Here is a 21,380-nt window from a genome sequence, read left to right as displayed (position 1 = left end):
AAACAGCAACATTTGATAAACTGATATGAGATGTGTTTTGCTTTCTCAGATATTTCCACACCCAAAGAACAATTTAAACAAATTCCCTTTTTTATAGCCAGCTCAATCTCCAAGGCGACTCTACTTCATCTCCTTGGTTGACCGGTGGATTACATCCCTGCACAAAGCGTAGCCTGTAGTTCCAACTTCTGACCAAACTACGCTGAAGCCGACTTTATTCGCTATGAACCAGTTGATAGAAACGACATTTCAAAGGTTTGCTTAAAATTAGCTGGACTATTAAATGTAAACACGGCTGGTGTTAAAGAAGGAGCTAGAGCAGCAACCTGTTCACCTTAGATTGGCACGGAGATGGAAGGAAACTAATTATATGTGTGTTAATCAGGCAGTTGTTAGGGGTATCCGTTTGGAGGCTTTATGCTAAGCTAGGCTAGCCACGTCCTGACTCCGGCTCTGTACTTAACGCTCAGACATGAAAGTGGAATTGATTTTCACAGATCGCTGTCAGACAGAATCAGAACAAACGCATCAAGGGTTCTTTGCACTTGCAGGATCTGCTGTTCTGCCGCCTGTGTCCCACAAAACCACGTTTGCCGAGTTGTTTTTAAGCCACGGGAGTTTCATCCCTTTTTATTATTGATGCATTCAGGAACTTTTGAGCATTTGGTTCACATGGCTGCATGTATCAGTTCTCTGCATGGGCTGTCGGTGTGGTTTCGTTTTGTATTCGGTCCCAGAGCTGACAGTAGAACAATCTGCCTGACTTTCAGGCGTGGCCTCATCTCCCTGTCGGGGTTTAAGCTTTCTTTTGAACATATCTTTCCTGAAAAGGATTTCTAATTCAGTCGACGTTTTCATATCGGTTTTTTTTTCTTCATTTTGTCTTTGTTTCTTCTGTCCGCCTGCAGCTGTTAATGAACCCGTCACAGGACGCTGGCTAACTGTCATCTTCACAATGATGAAAATAGGTATTATGAGAAGCATTTCTCCTCCGGAGTTAAAGACTTGTCACTCTTTCCACTCACCGGTTTTGCATGACATCCTCCAAGTTTATTTCAAATGTTTTTTTTTAATTTTAGAATCTCTTTTTAAGATGCTGCATTGCACTTGTCCTGATCTCCTCTGTGTGAAGAGGTTTCTTCTCTGTACAGTTGAGGCATTTTTAAGTAATTGTACCTTTTTTGTTTTGTTATTAATTGCTCTTAGTTGTTGGCAGGCAACACGCTACAAATGAAAAATGAACTGAGCAGCAGGTGGCAATTGTGAATAAACAACAACAACAAAACCATCTCTGTGACTTGCTTATTTCTTCCTTGCTCCATGAGTTTCCTTTAGCAGGTCAACTAGCTTCTGATTTATTCGTTATTCATGGAGAGATGTATTAACTATTTGCACATGATGGACGACCCTGAGCTGACACTAAGAGGTCTTTCTTAACACGGATACAGTACGGTAACTACGGTTTGGCAGATGAGAATTAAATTATAATGTCAAATGCAATGTGCTTGCACAAAGCAGTTATATAACTAGAATGTTCAAATTTAAAGGACATTCATCCCCGCTGAGCGAAATGAATTGTCCCAACTTAATAGGACGACAGGGAACTTGCTTTCTTTTTGTAAAAATTATGTAAAGTGTAAAGGTCAAAGATCATCCCACGGCCTGATGTTTGCTGGAACCCGGCCTGAACCCAGCTGGCTCGTGGTTATTTAATCAGCTGCATCTTCCCACTGCCTCCGAGGTGTAAATGCTAAAATGCGGCTCATGAATTATTGATTCATAAAATATTCATCCTACTAAACGAGCCTAAATTATTCTCGCCGCTTATGGAACGTGTATAAACTGTTCAGATGTAATGGCCTCGGAAATGTAGGAGGGATTGATTAATGCCACGGCGTCCCAGAGGCCCGACAGGCTTCCACTTGGTCCGCAGAGGGTTTTTCTCCTCCGGCGGCCTCTCATTCATTGTGCGTTTCACTCTTTTTTTACTTTACCTCTCCACTTTCCTCTTCTCTTTGCACAGTTTCTACTTTTCTGCATCTTCATATTCCTTGATCTGGATAACCGGGTCCTTCACGAACGATAACGTGACCCAGATCTTGTGTTGAGGTCAGAAATGGTGTGTTGTGTGTTGTGGAGCTGACGGTACCCCGGGAGGATGCGATGGAAGCGGCTCGTATAGAGAGCTGGCTGAGGAAAATGGTTTGGAATCCAAAAGTTCATCCTTGTGGAGGTTTGTTTTGTTCTTCAAATGTCCCTTAACTAGCTCAGGCTTCTACGCTCTTACCGTGCTATCCAGACACGTGATTTGGTACATTGGAAGCAGTTGATTGATCCTGGATGAAGTTCTCAAATAGCAGTGCACTCTTACTGGCAAAAAGAGCAGAGAGTTTAAATCATAGACTATAAAAAGGTGTCTCCACTTCTTTCGACTTTACAAAAATGAAACCAGAAAGTCCTGAACATGACGAACCCCTAAACAAATATTTGTCTACTTTTTACCTTAATTCTAGTTTATCCAAATCTGAACTGATTGGGTGTCAGGATAAGAGCAATATAGTTTCCCTATGAAGCCATTTGATGCTAATGTTTGGCAATATAGGTTTAATAAAACTGACATGACTAAAATCACACAATGATAACATGAAAGAATTTGTAAAAATAACATTAAAAACCAAATGGTACATTCTTTAAAATTTTCTAACAATACTGTGGCATGCTGATGATCCCATACGCCTTAACTGCTCTCCATTTTATTTAGAACAAAAAAATGATGATCTGCATTACGATAGAAGATTTAAACTGTTTGAAACGCATAGTTCACGTTGTAAACGAAACAAAAACGCCACCAAACTACTAGGTTAGGTTTAGTAAAAAAAAAATAAAGTTACCATATTTAAAGGAGTGACATAGAGACACCATATAAGTGTTTGGTAGCAGTAGTGACCTGTCAATCACAGTAAACCCGCCCTAAAACATCCTCTGCTTTATGGTCTGTTTGTCGCCCCCTGGTGGACAGGAGAGAGAATGCAGGTTTTAAGACACTTCCGCATCAGCTTCACTTTGCAGAACCGGAGGTGGCTGTCTGTGTTTTTTGTCCCATACACCGCCGTGCCCCTCTTCTTACACACATTTAAAACTTATTTGTGATGTATTAAAAGCAAACTTATTCCACGAGAAAATACAATTCCTTTGAAATTTAATTCAAAGTGCAATTTTGTTGACTGGACGGGGCTGGAAATGCAGTGAACGAATTAACATCCAAAAGCAAAAAAAGCCTGTCCACCTGGCCTTGCCTCTTGCCTACGGCACTAATCAGCCCCCATACCCGGACCCAAAGTTAGACTTGTGGAGATCTCTGCCTCCACCTGGCGATGGATGGAGAGAAACGAGGGTCTTCTGGCTCCCCTCCTCTCCCTCTCTCCCTCTCCCTCCCTCTCTCTCCATGAATGAACGCCTCATCCTCAGGTATGCCTCCTAACCCTCAGCTGCGCTCCAGCCACCGTCAGCGGAGGCAACCACTCCTCCAGAGCCCGCAGCCGGTCGATGCGCGCTCCGTCTCTCGTCCTTCTCTCGGGTGGATGGAACAGACACGTTACGGCCACGGGGGCAAACTCGCGCTGTGAGAACTTCCACGTCTCAGAAGAAGTGATTTAAAAAAAGAAAAACAAAAGAAGAAAAAAAGCATCAGCCATGGCGACAATAGGGGATTTCGACCCGCTCAACTCCGCCGTACCTGCGACTAAGATTGAAATCACCGTTTCCTGCAGGTAAGCTGCACCTCACCTGTCAAACATTCATCTTCACGTTCATATATTCACACATTTTGGGATGCTTGGTATTGCATTCAGTTCGGTAGTCGTGATTTTTTTTGTGTATATTCTCGTGCGTACATTTTCCTGATTCTCAGACTTTTCCTCGCACTTTTCCTCAGCATTGTGTGTCTTTAACGTGCATGGAGCAACTCTTTCTTCTTTTCTTTTGTTCTTTCTTTTTGTGTGTAAAGGAGTAATTTGCATGCGCTGTGGGTGTATAAGTGCGTGGGGGGGTTGTTGCAGTAACCAACAGAGCCAGGATTTATTCTGAGTGCCGTGGAGAGCTCCGGAGAGCGCAACTCTGAGATCACATGAGTGCGTGGATATTAGATGTTCCAACTGACAATGAAGAAGAGACACAGAGAAAGGGAGAGAGAGAGAGAGAGAGAGAGAGAGAGAGAGAGAGAGAGAGAGAGAGAGAGAGCTCCGAGTGTGCTGCGAACAAGGGTTATTATAATAAGGCCTGGAGAGGGAGAGGAATCATGTCTAACTACTAGAACTCGTTTTAGAAGCAGCATCTAGCACATGGACCCGGTCAGTACCAACGATAGTTTCATTATAGTCATGTTTTTAAAAAAATAAATAACGGAATATCTGTGTGTGTGTGTGTGTGTGTGTCCCAGTTTGTTTGTTGCAAGGCCAGTTTATTTGTACAGCACATTTCAACAAAACCATTAAAAACATCAAAACATAATGCAGAATAAAACAATGTTTAAAAACAATTAAGAACATTCATTAAAACATTGCTCAAAAAGCAAAACATTGAATAAAAGTTGCAGTGCAGTTTAAGAAATAAAATGTAGTAGATGCAGAAATTGATCAAAACTCCTTGAATCTGGTTCAATTAAAGGAAGCAGAAATCAGAAAAGTCTTCAATCTGGATTTAGAGGAGCTGAGGGTCCTGAGGGACCTAAAGCTTTCATGAACCTTGTTCCTGATATGTAATGAGAATAGTGATGAGAGATGCAGCAGAGGAACTACAAGCAGTAGCAGAGGAAAGGAGCATGCTGCCGATGAGTCCTCCGTCCTGTGAGGTGGTGGCTCATCCAACAGCAGATGTTTTACACTCAGACCTGTTATAACCCTTCTTAAAGACTTCTCAAATGTAATATATTTTAAGAGTGAATATTCTACTATATAATACTATAATAATAAACTGAAGGATTCTATTATAGTTTGTGCTGAATGCTAACTACAACTAAAAGCTTTATTGGGGTTCCAAAGAGCAAGGTGGACATAATGAAGGGGACACCAAAAGTGCCACCAAAAGCATAATAAGCAATTAAATGTATATAAAGGAAAACTTAATTACTACAATATATACTGCATACTTGACAGGTAAATAACTTAAGAGGTTTTTACAAGTCTCACTAAAGAGAGGGCTCTTTCTTTCATAACAAATCAGATCTCAACAAACTCACCTGAAACTCTCTGTTATGTCTCTACTATGACATATTAGTACTGTATTAGTACTTCTAAAAACCTTTACTTGATCAAAATTAAACAAAGTATTAAGGTCCGTTCTTACTGGGATACATATGTGTAGTAGACAAGTATGTGGTGGGAAAGAAGATTGGCTTTGTTTTTCATCTGTTGATTATCAGCTGCATTAGATTCCTTGTTTGAGGTGTTTTCAACCCCTGGAGAGAGTTCATTCCAATTATCTATAACTGGTGGACTGGAGACTAAAACTGAGCTAAAAGGGTCGTGAATATGGACGGCTGTCGGCTGGACAGAAACAATTATCACAAACACTTATATAAATGCTCATGTTTTCTGTGACTGACAGATATGTGAATAGCAATAGTTTCACCAAACCAATTTTATAAGGTCATAATATGTCAATGATGTGTTTTGCTTGCACTACTTTCTAACAGAGGCAAAAAAAAAGAAGCAGCTTTAAGTTCTAGACCTGTACAGCGGCGCTGCCATGGCAGTGCACCTGACTCAGAGTATTGTTAGTATATTGGCAGGCCAGGAATTCATGGCCAATGCGTCCCCTCAGTCCTCGGCCACGTCGATGAGCTAATAGCGGCTGAAGCGGCTGATTGTGACAAGCTGTTCCTGGTCCTCAGTGTCCCCGGGCCCCGCCGGTCCAGAGGGGTTAGAGAGGCGATGTTTCAGCTCCCTGACACTGACAGAATGGGGCTGACTCAGTGGGCCGCAGAGGGACCCTCACTGCCGATCAAGTGAACATCAGAGAGAGAGAGAGAGAGAGAGAGAGAGAGAGAGAGAGAGAGAGAGAGAGAGGCACTTTTTTTTTTTTAGGGATGCCTCTACCTTTTATCAGGAAACGTTTAACTGTTGAGCCGAAGCTGTGAGGTATTCAAATATGGAAAAAAGCAACAACTGTTAAGTGAATGGATGCATATAAATTATTACAAATCCTCTATTGAGGTTGGCCGATCTTCTCCATAGTCAGTTCGTCCTATCGGCATCCTGTGAGATTACCAATGCCTGGTGCGATGTGGTCCGTCTATCTCTCCTCGGCTCCATTCAGCACCAGGGACAGCGCCGCCCGGCCCCATGCTCAATGTGGCAGATCCAGGCTTTTGTCTTTTTGCTATTTTTTCTACAGGGTACAGAATCTTAAACCTCAGGGTTCGGTTTTACTGCAACACAAACAAAACGAAATAATGTCGGCCTTGGTTCCACTCTTTTCCCAAATACATTTGGCCAATATTTCCTTAAAATGTTGGACTCAAAGCCTATTTAACGACATTGATCTTTGCTGTGTGTGTGTGTGTGTGTGTGTGTGTGTGTGTGTGTGTGTGTGTGTGTGTGTGTGTGTGTGTGTGTCAGGTTATATGTGGTGTATCCCGACAAGAAACTATAATGTAAAAAATATAATGTAATATTAATTCTATACTACTAATAATAAAGTAATGCATTGACAATGAGTAAAGATGACGTGCGTCACCGGCTGAGCCTGTTCTACATGAAACAAACGTCTCCGGTGACAGAACCCGTCTTGAAGGTGGATTGTAACTCTGATGTTATTCCGTCTCATCTGAACAACCGCTGCCTCCGTAGTCTCCATCCTCCCATCGGCGCTTCTCTCAGCATCCTCTGTCTGGGAGTTTGTAGCTGATGTCTTTTGACAGACACTTGACATTTGGATGCAAAGTGTTCCATGTGGCCACACTGTCTTATTATTGCATGAACGTCAGTGTATCGTCAGGGGAGGGTATCTGGAGCTGAATATATGACTTTATTTCTGAAAATGCTCTCCTGCTCCGTGACTCCGCTGCTTTGACTCACTTTTTTTTCCATTTCCAAGTCAGTCAGCTTGTTTTGTAATGTGAGGATTTGCCCAAAGGAAAAAATAAATCAGTCCGTCTCCACGCACTCGATGTCCCAGTCGATCTATTCTCTTCCATTAAGGGTTTCATCCTCAAACAGCCCAGACGTCCTGTTGTCGCCCCAAGCCGCTCCAGGTGGTAATGAGGTGGATTGCTTTCCCCATTTGGGTTCAGATACTCGACAAGAAGGTGACTGTTCGAACGGATAAGAGACGAGTGGAGAAGGGAAATGAGAATAAGGGGAGCCGGAAAGATTCATGTCTCTGCACAGAATGAGTGTATTAATGTCAAGACAGGCAGCTGATGCTCACATCTTCATTAAGTGTTTTGTACGTCATGCCGTTTAATGTAAATTTATATATTTTTTTAAGTTAAAGAGTTTTACTTGCCTAGGGTGAAGAATATAATGTCTCTGTTTCTTTCTTATGGCAGGAATGGTGTGCCTTAAGGCCTATCTGCCTTGAGTCCTGTCTGACTATCCTTTTAATATGGTTTTGTCTCATTGCTTATTAAGTGATCTGAGGCGACTAACCTGAGTACATTTTTTTTTTAATGAAGTACGTTACTGCAAACACCTCAAAGCTCCTTGTCTTCTGTGATTATAACATCTTCCACATTATTCTGATCCTGACAATCTTGGTGAAAACTAGTGGAGACGTTAGCGAGTCGAGTGTGAGGACCCGGAGCTGGACTCAGTCAGACAGTTAAATACTTTGCTAATTTTGTTAGAAGTAATTTGTTAGATATTATTTCATGGGATATTCTTTGTTATTTCAAAGGCGTCTGAAATGTGTTATTTGTGGATTATTTAAACTGAAAGCTGTTACTTAAAAAAAAAAAAAAAAAAAAGTTTAATCCCAAATGCTTCTCTGAGGTCAGTTATGTAAAATAGAGCAGAGACAACTTGAAGAGCTCTGCTTATTGTGACAGTTGGTCATTGTCGGGCATCCTAAGCTTTACTAAACACATCCTTAAGCTACCTCAGGAAACCCAACACCCCATCATGCCAGTCCAAAGTTAGTGATATTATCTCTGGTGTAATGTAGACTGTTGTTGTGCTACAGCAGTAAATAGATTAAGGAAAAGAAGAAGTACAAACAAGTTCCCCAATATTGCTGTTTACTCAAATCAGCACCTTCCCATCGGTCTGGATGAATCTCTTCAATGTCAGCCGCTGACAGGAAGCTACTGCCAAAGCATTGTCATGCAAGATTTCCAGCCTTGGCTTAAACATAACCACAAGTGGACATTGTAGGGAAACAAATGAAATATGTCTTTGGTGAACATTTTAATCAGTTTCTTGTCAAGATATGCTTATTAATAACGTTTCCTTGTGACGCTGATGAACGATGTGATCCGGATGTCACTATCCGTTAGTCCCGGTAGTTTTCAGAGCACATTTGCTGATGCAAATGAGTTGTATGTAAATGTAATTTCTAGGAGACAAGGTTGTAAAACCACACCGGGTTAGCGATGCTGAACAAAAACTTCTTATAAGGAAGATAAATGTAAAATACATAATGTTGTGCTCTAGTGGAGGGGAGCCAGACTCCATAGGGATGTCAGCGCTGTGTCAGGAGAATGCGGATGTGTTGATTTACAGTTGCAAAAAGTCTTTATTGGATTTGGCTGCAGGCAGTATGAAATATTATTACTATTATTATTATGCAGATCAGCCTCCATCGGAGCTCTTTGGTAAAAAGGATGATGTGACAATGAGGTTTCCTCTACTCTCGACCGGCTTGTCGCTGCTAAACCATAAAACGGATCAGTATTGACCGAACTCCCAAAATCTGATTTAATCACCCATCAATGACAATATGGAGGCTCCACCTTACAGAGCATGTTTGAAAAAAAGAAGGAAAGAAGACTCTGGTTCTAGTTTGGCTGCAGTGTAAACATGGTATCTGTGTGTGTAAACAGCTGCGTCAGACGGGTGTCTATGTGGTGAGACAGGCAGTCCGATGGTGTGGAGGGAAGCGGTGCTTTTTGGCTTCTGTCTCACAGAAGCAGTGCCACCCAGGCGCTGCTCCTGTTGATCCTATGAGAGAAGCTGAGCGGGGCGGGCACCCTGCAGCCTGCAGTGCTCATTGGCACGGGATACTTGAAATGAGACAGGAGGAGATAGATGACCTCCGCCCATTAACCCCAGTACCCCTGAGCAACCAAGTATAAAAATAGCTCCTTAATGGCTGGAATTGACTAAAATGGATGTTTAAGACAAGGCAGAGAATCTTTACTTAACTCTGGTTGTGATGAGCATTCAATGTAGCAGCAGGTAAACAGGCTAATGCCATAGACTGAATATAAGAAGTGAACGCAGTCATCATGATGTCACACTGTGGTTTAGACTGCTGCTTGTGAAGCCTTGAGTTCAGCGATTTTGCTGTCACTATTTTGTCCTTTTTGCATCAGATGAACAGAAGTTACCATGTTGGAATGTGGAGAAGGGATTTAGAGATGCCGTATATGTCTCTGTCAGCGGCAGAAAGCTGTCAATCACAGTAGTCCCGCCCTAAAGCATACCCTGCTTTAAGATTTCACTCTCAATGGATTATAATTTACTAAATGAACATCATGCTGTATTAAAGAATACTTGAAACTAGAGGTTGAGACCATAAACTCATGTTCACAATGTTTACTGAGGGAATAAATCAAGAGAGAAGTAGAGTCATTTTCTCATAGACGTCTATACAATCAGAGGAGTCGTCCCCCCTCAACCCCCCTGCTGGTCAGTAGAGAGAATGCAGGTTTCCACTCGGCTTCATTTCTTTGAGGTCGGTTGAGATCCTGGAACTAATTGAGTTCCCATGTAACTAAAGGTGTGACTCCTTACAAGGCTGGGCTCTTCTCACAGTAACTTATTGACTAACTCTCTGGATTTAGTAGTTATGTTTATATTTGGGTAATTTATTTCACATTACACATCTTCATTTGATCTATAATAAAACAACATTGATTAAAGCAGCTTTGGGACTGTTAATAAACCCAATGATGCTCCCATATTTCCCTCTAGCTCACTGTTGATGACATTTATGAACATATAATTACACCTGTGCTTTTCCTGCCACAAGTCTGAATGTCTGGTCTGGAGGTCTACAGCTAGGGATACTTGGTTAGCCTTGAGGAGGGGCTGCACCAGAGGGAATTTGTACACATTTCCAAGGAGGTAATTGAACTACGTGTGTGATGATAGTGTCAGAAGTTTTTTGTGTTCTCCATTGTGGTGCCGTGAAGGCATTTAAGAGCTGCATTGCAGCTGTGATGGCTGTACGGCGTGGTGTGATACTAAAAAGTGACTTCAGCTGTGCTTTTAGGAGGGAAATGCCAGGTAGGTCAGCGAGCACAGGGAGCCAGGACCACTCAGTGGGAGAATGTCAATCACAGCATGCGAGGGCTCTGATTGGATACCCAACTCCCCCCCGCATCATGTCCGGAAGGTCTCAAGCATGAGGCCACATTACAAGCAAAAACCTTTGTCACCTCAGTAAGAAGTGTTTTACAGAGGTTTTAAACTCAATGCAGATTATCTGCCCTTGTAGCAAAAGTGCAGCACCCAAAAGAACAGATGTGATGGTTTTTCAGAAGAAAGATTTACCTCGTCATAAGCATCCCTAATTATTCTGGCATGTCTGCCGAAATGCAGCATGGTTCATTGCCTCTCGTTTTTGGAGAGGGGGAGATGTCGCCGAAAAAGCAACCTCTAATAAATCTCTCAATACACAAGAATACAGAACAATACAGAAGAAATGCAAGTCAACTTAGTGGGAAATCATTAATTATTTTATGGATTCAGGGTGCTGCTGATGTTCAAACTCTTATTTATTCACATAAAATGTGAATAAATAAAAGCGACACAGCAACATGCAAAAAGGGACGCTGTGATCAAGCACTGAAAAAGAAACCAGACTTGGCAGCGAGGCCCTCAGGAAACATCTAGAGGTCCCTGCAGATTTACTGTATGTTCCAGGCAGCAGTCGGTGGCACACAGGAAGACACGTTCACATCTGTAAGGCTATTAATAACGGCCATACGGCACCTATAAACAGCTACTTGATGCTTATATGGAGTGTAACAAATTCAAACCTGAAAGATGTGAATATTTTGATATTTAGTTACTAAAACAGGCAGAGAAACACTGTACACCAGCATAGTACAAACGCATATTTACTGTAAGTCGGCTTAGATTCACATAGCAGATTTCCCATTGTAGTTCTGCATTGTTTTCTTTATGTATATACTGTATACAGTGTATGCATTGAGGTGGGTAGCAGGTCAACGGTAGAAGCGACGTACATGATTCATTTGAGATGCAGCTCAGAAGTGTGTTTCAAGTTGTTCTAGAAAACCATTATTATAACATCATACACCGTGCTGAGGCCAGCGCATGAATATGATCACGGACACACTGTACGTCGACACGAACACGTGAGGATGCACACTGTGCCGCTCCTCCGGCTCCTCGTCACCTCGACAGCTCCGGACCCCCCGGAGAAGAAAGATTCCGTCAGTCCCTCAGCTCTTTATTGAACTTTTGGATGAATCTTTGTCATCACAGTCAATTCTCAGTAACGTGTCAAGTTTCGGAGGAAATGGGGACGAATTCCGGCAATGATTCGATGTCTGCTGTGATGCTTTGTGTTTGTTTGCGAGCGTATATGATTCATTTCCCCCGACGCAGCTATAAAATGAGGAGAAATGGAAAGTGTCAGCTTTGATATTATTGACCAGCGAAGGAGCAACATGTTCTCACTCTCACAAGTTATGACGCTTGACTTTGACTTGGTTTTTATGTGGCACACGGTGAAAGTCTGTGTTTGTATGACGCTCACCACCCAACAAAAACTTCAGTGGAATTTCTTTGATCATTTCTTTTATAAATAATGGAAAAGAAAATGTTGACAGTGTTGCCAATGTTGTAAAATGTGCAATCCATATTGAACCATTTAAATTTTCCCAACCTGCAGTCAATCATGTAACACCCTGTGTTTTCTATGTGTGTCTTCCCAGTGTTTCCTGATTGTTTATTCCCTTCACCTGTTATCGTGTCAGGCTCCTCCCTCCTCGTGTGCCTTTCCCGTGTGATTGTAAAGCTCCGCCCTCATTATTTCCACCTGTGTGATTGTAAAGCTCCGCCCTCATTATTTCCACCTGTGTGATTGTAAAGCTCCGCCCTCATTATTTCCACCTGTGTGATTGTGAAGCCCCGCCCTCATTATTTCCACCTGTGTGATTGTAAAGCCCCGCCCTCATTGTTTCCACCTGTGTGATTGTGAAGCCCCGCCCTCATTGTTTCCACCTGTGTGATTGTAAAGCCACGGCCTGATTGTTTCCACCTGTGCCTCGTTAGCTGTCTTCCCCCGGTGTAGTTAGTCTGTCTTTCCCTTGTCTGTTGCAGGATGGTCTTCTTTGACTCCTTGATGTATGTTCATCGCCTTCGAGCTGTAGTTGTTCGTTTTCTAGTGTTTGTTTCCCGTCCCAGTCTTTTCCCTTGTTTTGTAACATTCTTTAGTACTTTGGATTTTGCCTAACCGTGACTCCTGTCGTCTCCGCTGCTCCTGAGTCTCTGCCCCAGCTCACCCGGTCGTGACAAATCATGGCTCTTCAGTTAGGGAGACCTACCGTGGGGTGACTGTGGTGGAGCGGGTTGTCTCCGGCTCTGCTAGTATGTTGATGTTTTCTTGGTACACTTCACCCAACATTTCTTCAGATGGTTGTGCCGTGTGATTGTGTGTGACTGGGTGAATGATGTGTAGTGTAAAAGAGCTTTGAGCGGTCGGAAGACCAGAAAAGCGCCATACTAGTGCAAGACCGTTTAGGCTGAGAAACGCAGAATTTTATGTTTTCCACAGGATTGGATTTGAACAAACGTTTTATTTGTGCATTTTAAATAAAACATGTAGAATAAAGTGTTTTTTTTAAGCTTTCATTTGGTTGGTTTTTCTGAAGGAAGCATTTCTCACGCATGATATGTTCGCAGACAAATAGATGAAAATCTGCTGATAATGTTGTTCCAGCTTCTGGCTCTGATAAACAGCGTATAGTTTTGTGGATTGTGTTAAGAAAAGATGCTTCTCAATCCCGCTGGTGGGTTTTGGGGTTCAGTTTTGATTAACCCAGCTCAGTAAAATTGGATTTCTTAGGCATTAACCTTAATTACTGACGGTGCAGGTTTGTGTGTTGTACAGAAGTTAGACAGTTTCTGATTTGGTGGAAGTTGAACTTTACTACAGTTTGTTAACATTTTAATTAGTTTTTTTTTTAAATATAAGATTCAAATCACATGATATTTGATATCAGATACCACTGCCAGCTTTTCACATGCAACATAAACATCAGGTGTGAGATTACCTGTTGATCTCTCAGTAAAGAACATCCCATCTGTATTCTATGTTTAACTGAAGACGGGAAGTTATTAAGCCACACTGACATGGGCCACCACTGCAGTGCAGAACATGACTGAATGACACTGGAACTCTTTATTAAATATGACTGAATGCTAAATAATCTAACGACCCTTTTCTTTTCGTTGCAGAAACCTGTTGGACATGGACACCTTCTCCAAGTCAGATCCAGGTACGGCTGCTGCCATTTTCTCCTTCATTATTTTGTAATCAAATTCAGCTTTCATGTTTGTAATATCAGCATATGCCAATTTACATTATACAACACATCGCTCAGCTGAACGTGTTCAATTTCACGCAGCGATTATTAAATCCCTGCGTCGAGCACCTTATCGGTGCACAGCAAGCATCAGTGAGCCCTGCCTGACACGGCGGGTGACTCCCGGAGCATTTACAGACACAATACAGCGGCCCAGTGAATGAAAAGCTGCGTCCCAGGGGGTCAACCGGCAGACTCTCAATCAAGTTTGTTTCCAATTAGTGCAGCTAACCACTGGAGGATGATTGACACTTGGTGATTGCTGGCCACACACACAGAGGCGGAGTATGGGATACAGCAGTGAGTGGTGGACAACAGAGCGGCTGTGATTAGTGCTACACTTGGAGCTATTTGGAGAGGGGGAGAGAGAGAACATGAGAAAGCACAATTGGCAAAAGACAGGATGACAAAAAAAAAAGCCCGTCAAGGAGCATTGCTGCTTGATTGGTGAGATTGAGACGGGGAGAGACAGCGATTTTTGTTCTCTTGGTAGACGCCATTCACACGGTTTATCATCATAATTTCATCATCCTCATCACGGTTGTCACGACCGTCCTCATCGTCTTTCAGTCCACTGCGTAACGATAGCGGTGTAGCGGATTCCCCCTTACGGTTCGTCAGTCACGTATTAAATACATGACTGATTAAATAAACGGATTTAATAGCGGATTAAATACACAGTTTAACCATCACAGTGTGAATAAAGTTTTACTGTCGATCGCTTATTTTCTTACTGAATATTAACCAACAGCGATCAGGACACCGGCTTTAACGCTTCCTGTTCACCGTCCCTGACACTGCTCTGGATCTGTGAGGAAATTGTTGAAAAGGGAGAAGGGGAATATGTATTGTGTCAGTACGCTCCAGAACGACACGACAAAGTGTTTCCTGATCGGACGTCTCTATCAGCAGTACGACGTCATCGGGCTGAGACTACCAAAACCATTGCACATCCCTGTTGAGAAATAACTTTGTTATGCGTCATGCTGTGTGATGATAACATGGCGGTTAAAGATACTTGAGTAAAGTTAAGGGAGCTTCGCTTTCATGGTTACAATACTAACCATGATGCCTCAAGGTTATGGAGCGAACGTGCTAAAGCCATGTGGTCAATGTTGACTCCTGGTAGGAAACAGGAAACGAGCAGCAGTGTGACGTTTTGTTGAACCCTCCATCCACCCCCACTTCCTCCCTGTGTGAACGTCCCGATAGCACCTGAGTCGTCGGGTGACTGACTCCTTTGCTCCTGTCGATCTCAAATGAAGCTGAACAGACCGTATTGTCTGCACCCCCCCAGCCTCATGATTCACAGCGCCATGTTCTTCTCTTCATTCACTGTGGAATTGCACAGAACGGCGTTCCCTTTCTCTCTTTTTGTCAACATTTATAAAGCCCTGCCATTGTTTTTTAATACAACTGTATTGCAATAGTCAAAACCAAGTTCCTGCAGCAGAGATGTCGAGTGACCCAATTGTGATAACGAGAGACAGGTTGGGAAATACCAGAATCTTCCATAATTTATTTTCAATCATCTTTTATTGCAAGGCAAAAGGCTAACAGAACAAAACGAGGACAACGAGAACCGGGAATTCAGGCCAGTTAACAAAATAAGACAACAAGGCCATGTGAGTTGTTGGTTTGATGTTGGAGTGTGTGTGTGTGTGTGTGTAGGACAGAAGATAAATACAGAATAAAGAATATATATATATATATATATATATATATTCTATATTATGTTTTATTCTGTATTTATATATACTTAAAGGAAGAACAACATTTATATTTTATATATATATATATATCGTATTATAATAAAGTAAAAAGATAAATAAATAATGATTCAGAGATATAAGATTGTATGATGTGCTTTTAGAAAAGGTATCGGTTGACCTGAACATTGAACGCTATGGAAAAAACCAGCCCCTATATGACCGTTGTATGTGTGTCACATACGTTACTCTGCCTTGTGGTGCTTATGGTGCCCTATATGCCTGAGGTGTGTGTGTGTGTGTGTGTGTGTGTGTGTGTGTGTGTGTGTGTGTGTGTGTCATCAGTGGACCCACCCATGCCTGTGTTGTTGTTCAGATGTTTTACACCCAGTGTGTACATGTGTAAGTGCTGTCGGGTCGTGTATTCCACAGCGGCTGTTTCTCTGCAGCACAGATGAAGGAGCCTCAGATCTCTGCGTCAAAGCACGCACACCAAAAGAAAAGACATTCTCTTTGAACATTAGTCGCACACTACAACCTCGACAAAACCCGTTTGAGCTGGTGCCGCGTTGTGCTCGACACAACGAAAAGCCAAGTCAAAACAAATTGGGTGTGAAGCGGGTACACTGTGACTTTAAGTCCCCCTCAGGTGAAGGAGCGTTGTGTGTTGTAGGGTGTTGTGAGAAAAACATAAGAGGGAAAGTGATTGTAAAATCAACTCTGGAAACTTTTAGTTCAGGAAGGGAAGAAGGAAGCAGAGGGTCTGGGAAATGTAGTGTTAATGGTAAGCAGCGGTAGCACTAGCAAGAGAGCCAGCATGCCACATTCCAGACATGACCCACATGAACCAACAAGTCATATCTACTGTGCCAATTATTATTATTTTTTTCTTTTTCTGACCAATGACTGACCCCTGTTAACCGCTAACCCGCATGCAGGGTTGCTGTGGTAGAAGAGCTAACAAGCCGCCCAGCTGCAACGATAGCCGGATGCTGAAACAGGTTAAATCCATCATTAACCGACGACTGCAGTGTGTAGAGACACGAGAGAGCTGGCAGCCACGATGTTGGTGTGCTTTCTAGTGGACACATGCAGCCACTTTGCCAGTAGGTCTCCACCACAGCGATGAGTTTAGCTGCTGTTAGGTCAGCTGTGTGTCTGTCCGGTAGACTCTGCCAGGGTTTACGCCAGTTTACTTCAAGTCTGGCATAACGTTAGCGAGTGTCCAGAGTGTGTGTGTGTGTGTGTGTGTGTGTGTGTGTGTGTGTGTGTGTGTGTGTGTGTGTGTGTGTGTGTGTGTGTGATGATGGTGATGAGTACGAAGTTAACAGTATATGTATAGCTGTGAGCGTGGCAGTTTATTGGTGAGGAAATAAATGCTTTAGCTCCTCAAGACCAAGGTCGAGTTCCCGTGTCTTGCTTGGTAACTGCTGATTAAAGTGAACGGGTTAGCCCTGAAGCTAGCTAAAAAAAATATTATTATCGGTTAGCAGTTAAATGGTTCAGTTATAAAACCCTATATTGTACTAAATACACGGCGCATGCTGGATTGTTTGAATTGTACTTTTCCTACTATTCGGCCATGCATCTAAAGTCAAGTCAAAAATGTTTTTGTTGCTTTAATTGTTTTTTAATTACAATATGAAATGGAGATTCTTTTGAATAAATCTGCATCCCCATGCAACAGCAGGCTTGGGCGAGAAAACGGGTTTATGGTTCATGATTAGATATTTTCGGCCTTGATAACGGAACCCACGGGTCCACGATAACAGAACATTTAGTCAATAATGCACCGCCTCTTGTGAATCTCTCTATATTCAGCCGCTCTCTTTTTCTCCTCTTGGTTTCTCCATCCTTCACCAAATATTGTTTTAATCAACATGCTAGCATTCATCTGACTCTGTACGTAGCCACCCATGTGCATTAACTATAGAATGAAAGATGTCTGCTCTTGTTGCAAATGCGCCTTTTGCCGATTCTTTGGTTTTAAACCAAATGGGGAAAAAAGTGCCGGTTTGGGGGCAGGAAGGGATCTTCAGGTAGAGTAGCTGAGCACAAGATACACATTTATTCTAGGGCAAACCAAGTCTTTGTATGTCCTCATTGTTATAATCTTACAGCCTCACAACAAACAAACTCTCACGTGTACATCTTTGTGATAGAAGCCCAATTATCTAACGTCCGTCTGTAGATCTGGATCAGATTCTCGGACTCCAGCTTTCTCATCTCATTCAACGATCAGTAATTATGATAAAACTCCTACGAAGACAAAAACCGAAAGTGAACATCTGATTTGGCAAAATGTTGCTTCATGTGTGAGGGCGGGGAAGAAAAGAGGGAAATGTCAACTGTGATAAACTGAACATTTATCACAAGCGTTTCATAGAGTTTTATGGGATTAAAAGCAGTGACAGGGAGACTTTCTACCTCAGCTATCAGTCAGGATTAAATATATCTTCTAATGTGCCGATTCGTCATTCATGAATTCATTCCAGTCATTAAATGAACGATTTTTCAGACAGTTATCTGATTTATCTGATGCCTCTAAACTCAGATTTATGATTAACCTCATTCTTACATGTCATTTTAAAGGTGTTAAAGAGCACCATCAGTAGACAACGTTGTGGGGGATTTTGCATAACTATGTTTTGTAACGATACTGTATTTAATATTCAGCTATTATCCTATAAGTATTGGTACTTTTTTCCCTTCAGATTTTGGACAGAACACAGTAAGGTAGGGATGGTTAGCTGGCCATGCATCCTTTATCGACACTTCCCCATAGATTTGCCTTTCTTCCTGTGCTGGGCAGAGGTGGGGGACCATGATGGAGGGTAATGATCGTGTCAGATGGGTCCTGAACTTCAAACCCTTCAGAGGAAAGTCACTCGCTGTGGCCACGACACGCCCTCAGCTCTTTGATGTGGCTGGTTAGACCCCTCCGTCCGGCCACAACAGGACGGGGTCGATACGTACTGATAATGTCACGCAGCACTCACGAGGTAGATCCACGCCTGTGGGTACCGGACTCGGTTCACAGGCAATAAGTGGCATCGTCTCTACGTAGGTTGAGTTAGAGGTCACGTGTTGTTTGACTGGCAGCAAATAGCAGATCTGAAATATCTAAACCTCAACAGACAAACATGGAATATAGTTTATTGTTTAATGTTGTATTATTTACCCTATGAGCCACAAGCAGTTTGAGTTTTTTTTTTTGCTCATTAAATTGTACTCTCTGTGGCCTTTATTTTCACTGCAATATATCAGTTCTGTACCTCTCTGGAAACAGCACAGCCAGGCCAGAAGAAGGGATCACTCAATAATGTATTTCATGCTGTCTAACAGTTAAAATGCCATAAATCATAAAAAAAGAAACGCGAGGAAAATTTGTTTAGTTCATTTAACAAAAAATGTGAAACAATGGAATCTATATATCCAACATTTTTACAAGTTGCCACAAGTGTTACCAATGTTGGAGACAAAATGTAGGCTCTACGTGCAATAAATATTGAACTCTTCTTACAACCTCTCCTCTCTGATCTGTGTTCAGCGGCCTGCAGTTCAGTCAAAGTTTCACAGAATTTTGGTCACGTGACTGTTGGTCTCAGCCGAGTCAAACAGGGCTTCCTAGTTGCAGGTTATAGGTCCGGGTCCGGATAATGCGACTTCTGGGTCCGGACCCGGACTGCGGCCCGCCTATAAGTGGCCCGTGTTCTATACCTTTCACTCGCAAACGGACGCTAAAGGGTGCGCCGGTGTGCGATGCCGAGTGGCCCTTACCACGCATTGGTATTCTACGACGTGGGAGAACACGAGTGAGAGAACAGGTTGCTAAACGGCGGCCGCAGCCTCCATGTTGACTGAAAATGGCCGCGACAAGAGATGACATCACCCGTTACTGACTGTTAGGTCAAAATAACAACCCCTCCCAAACAGGAAGCTCCTCACATGATGACTGAATAATGGCAGTGAAGAGATTTTATTGCTAGCTCTCTGAGAGTTAGCTACAAACAAATGCTCCTCCTGAGAGTGCATTTCATATATCAGCCGTGACTTATTACGAGCTCAGCACTGTGCCGGGTTCTTATTAAATAAAGTAAATAATTCTAATAAACCGATTAATTGAGTTGTGGTTTGATAACTGATGGAGGACGGGACTCGTGGGCACATCAGCTCCTTTCCAAGTGAGGCCACTCAATGACTTTCTCTGCGGGACGCATCCCATTGGACGGTTCCTGCTCCGAGTGTGGGATGACTTGTGTTTACAGTCTCCGCCGGCTGAGTGCGGTCGGCTTCGGCTGTGCCTTCATCTCGGTCGGCAATGCCCGTGAGATTAGATTTTTGATGCCAGTTATCATCTGCTCACATCCTTTAGGCGGACAGCACTGACCAGGCAGCCCAGCGTGATGGGTTTCTCCCCACATTGATGATCCATCTCACAAATCTTTGCTTTCACACTAAAAAAAGACTCCAAACCACCATTCATCGGCTGCTGCTTTGAAGTTTAGCACAGAAATATAAACTCTTTTCAGAAAGCTCCTCCATGACCCAGTTTCTGCACAAAAATATATGGCGTTAGATTTTTTTTTTTAAGGTCTTAAAATAAAATTACATTAATCGCTTTCACTGGAAACCTGAGGCCTTCTCCATGTATCTCCAAATTAACTGACCTTCCTGACTTTAAGTAACTGCATGTAACAGAATTCTGCCCTTCGGAGTACAAAAGGCATCGCTAGGGCAGTCCAGCCTGTCGTCTCATTTGCATATTTAAAAGTACAATTATCCACCCCAAGTAACATACCTTTTTCTATTTTCACTTCCAAATGGTTGCTTCACCTCAGTCCTCGTCAACTCCCGCTGTTGTCTGCATGTCCGCCACATATCACGTCTCCACAGGAGGACGTAACGAGTACGTAAGAATGGTCACCGGCGGTTGTGTCCGTCCAGTGCCAGAGCGGCCGTGGCTGCATTAACCTCCTCCCTCTGTCCCATCATGTGAAGTATTTCTTCGGCTGGAATATTCCTTAGACACAAAATACAAATGTATACCCAATTTGAGTCCCCTTTCCCCTGAGAAAACCCCCCACTAACATCTGGCTTTTGTCCTCAGTGGGAAGGCATACAATGGGCATTTATCCGGTAGGGCTGGGAAATACATCCATATTATATCAATATCGTGACTAGATATCGTCTCAGAAGTGTTGTCTTTTCCTGGTTTTAAAGGCTGCATTACAGTAAAGTGATAACATGTTCTGGCCTCCCAGGCTGTTCTAGCTGATCTATTATTTGCCTTTACCCACGTTGACATTATATTACACAACTGATGATTATTTATCAAAAATCCGGGTACTCTATAGCTCGCCTCGTCCGTGCACCGGCCGTGTCTCGCGGTCTCGTGCTCCATGTTTTGCAGATTGTCGCTTTAGCTTTTTTTTCGCCCCTTCGTCCCTACTGCAGTTTTTGTAGGGGAGAGACACAATTAGTTTCAGCTGCGGCCAATCAGGCCTCTAACGACACCATTCCCCAAGCCACTCCCCTCTGCAGCTGAGCCCAACCATGCTCCCACCACCACATTCACCAAGCTCTCATTCCAGCACATTCTCACCCCGTTATTTAGTTCTGTCTGTCTCTGTCCATAGGCAACAAAACAACTTAGTTAGGATTAGGAAAAGATCGGTTCAAATATTTACGGGAAAGGCGTAACTTAATCAACGATGGTTTCTTGTTTTCACATGGAACATGAACATCTGTCTCCTGGGGGAAAGTCAGAGTTTTTGTGGGATATCTATGAATTCCAGAGCATTACTTTTTGTTGGTAAAGATATGGACAGTGTGTGTGTGTGTGTGTGTGTGTGTGTGTGTGTGTGTGTGTGTGTGTGTGTGTGTGTGTG

The 21,380-nt window shown here is 42.8% G+C and overlaps 1 protein-coding gene across 1 annotated transcript in view; it reads left to right on the top strand.

The window, feature by feature from the left end:
• Window positions 1-3,693: 3,693 nt before the first annotated feature.
• Window positions 3,694-21,380, top strand: part of LOC306737094 (copine-9-like) — a gene marked incomplete at both ends in the record, with an annotated part of 123,782 nt that continues 106,095 nt past the window's right edge. Inside the window, 2 exons of the mRNA XM_079218797.1 lie at window positions 3,694-3,770; window positions 13,653-13,693. Of these exons, the coding sequence (XP_079074923.1) occupies window positions 3,694-3,770; window positions 13,653-13,693 (118 nt within the window). The remainder of the gene's footprint in view (window positions 3,771-13,652; window positions 13,694-21,380) is intronic.

The sequence above is a fragment of the Taurulus bubalis genome (genome assembly GCF_910589615.1).
Source record: "Taurulus bubalis genome assembly, chromosome: 5".
Taxonomy (NCBI): Eukaryota; Metazoa; Chordata; class Actinopteri; order Perciformes; family Cottidae; genus Taurulus; species Taurulus bubalis.
Note: the sequence above shows the minus strand (reverse complement) of the source record. Positions and strands in the feature narration are given on the sequence as shown.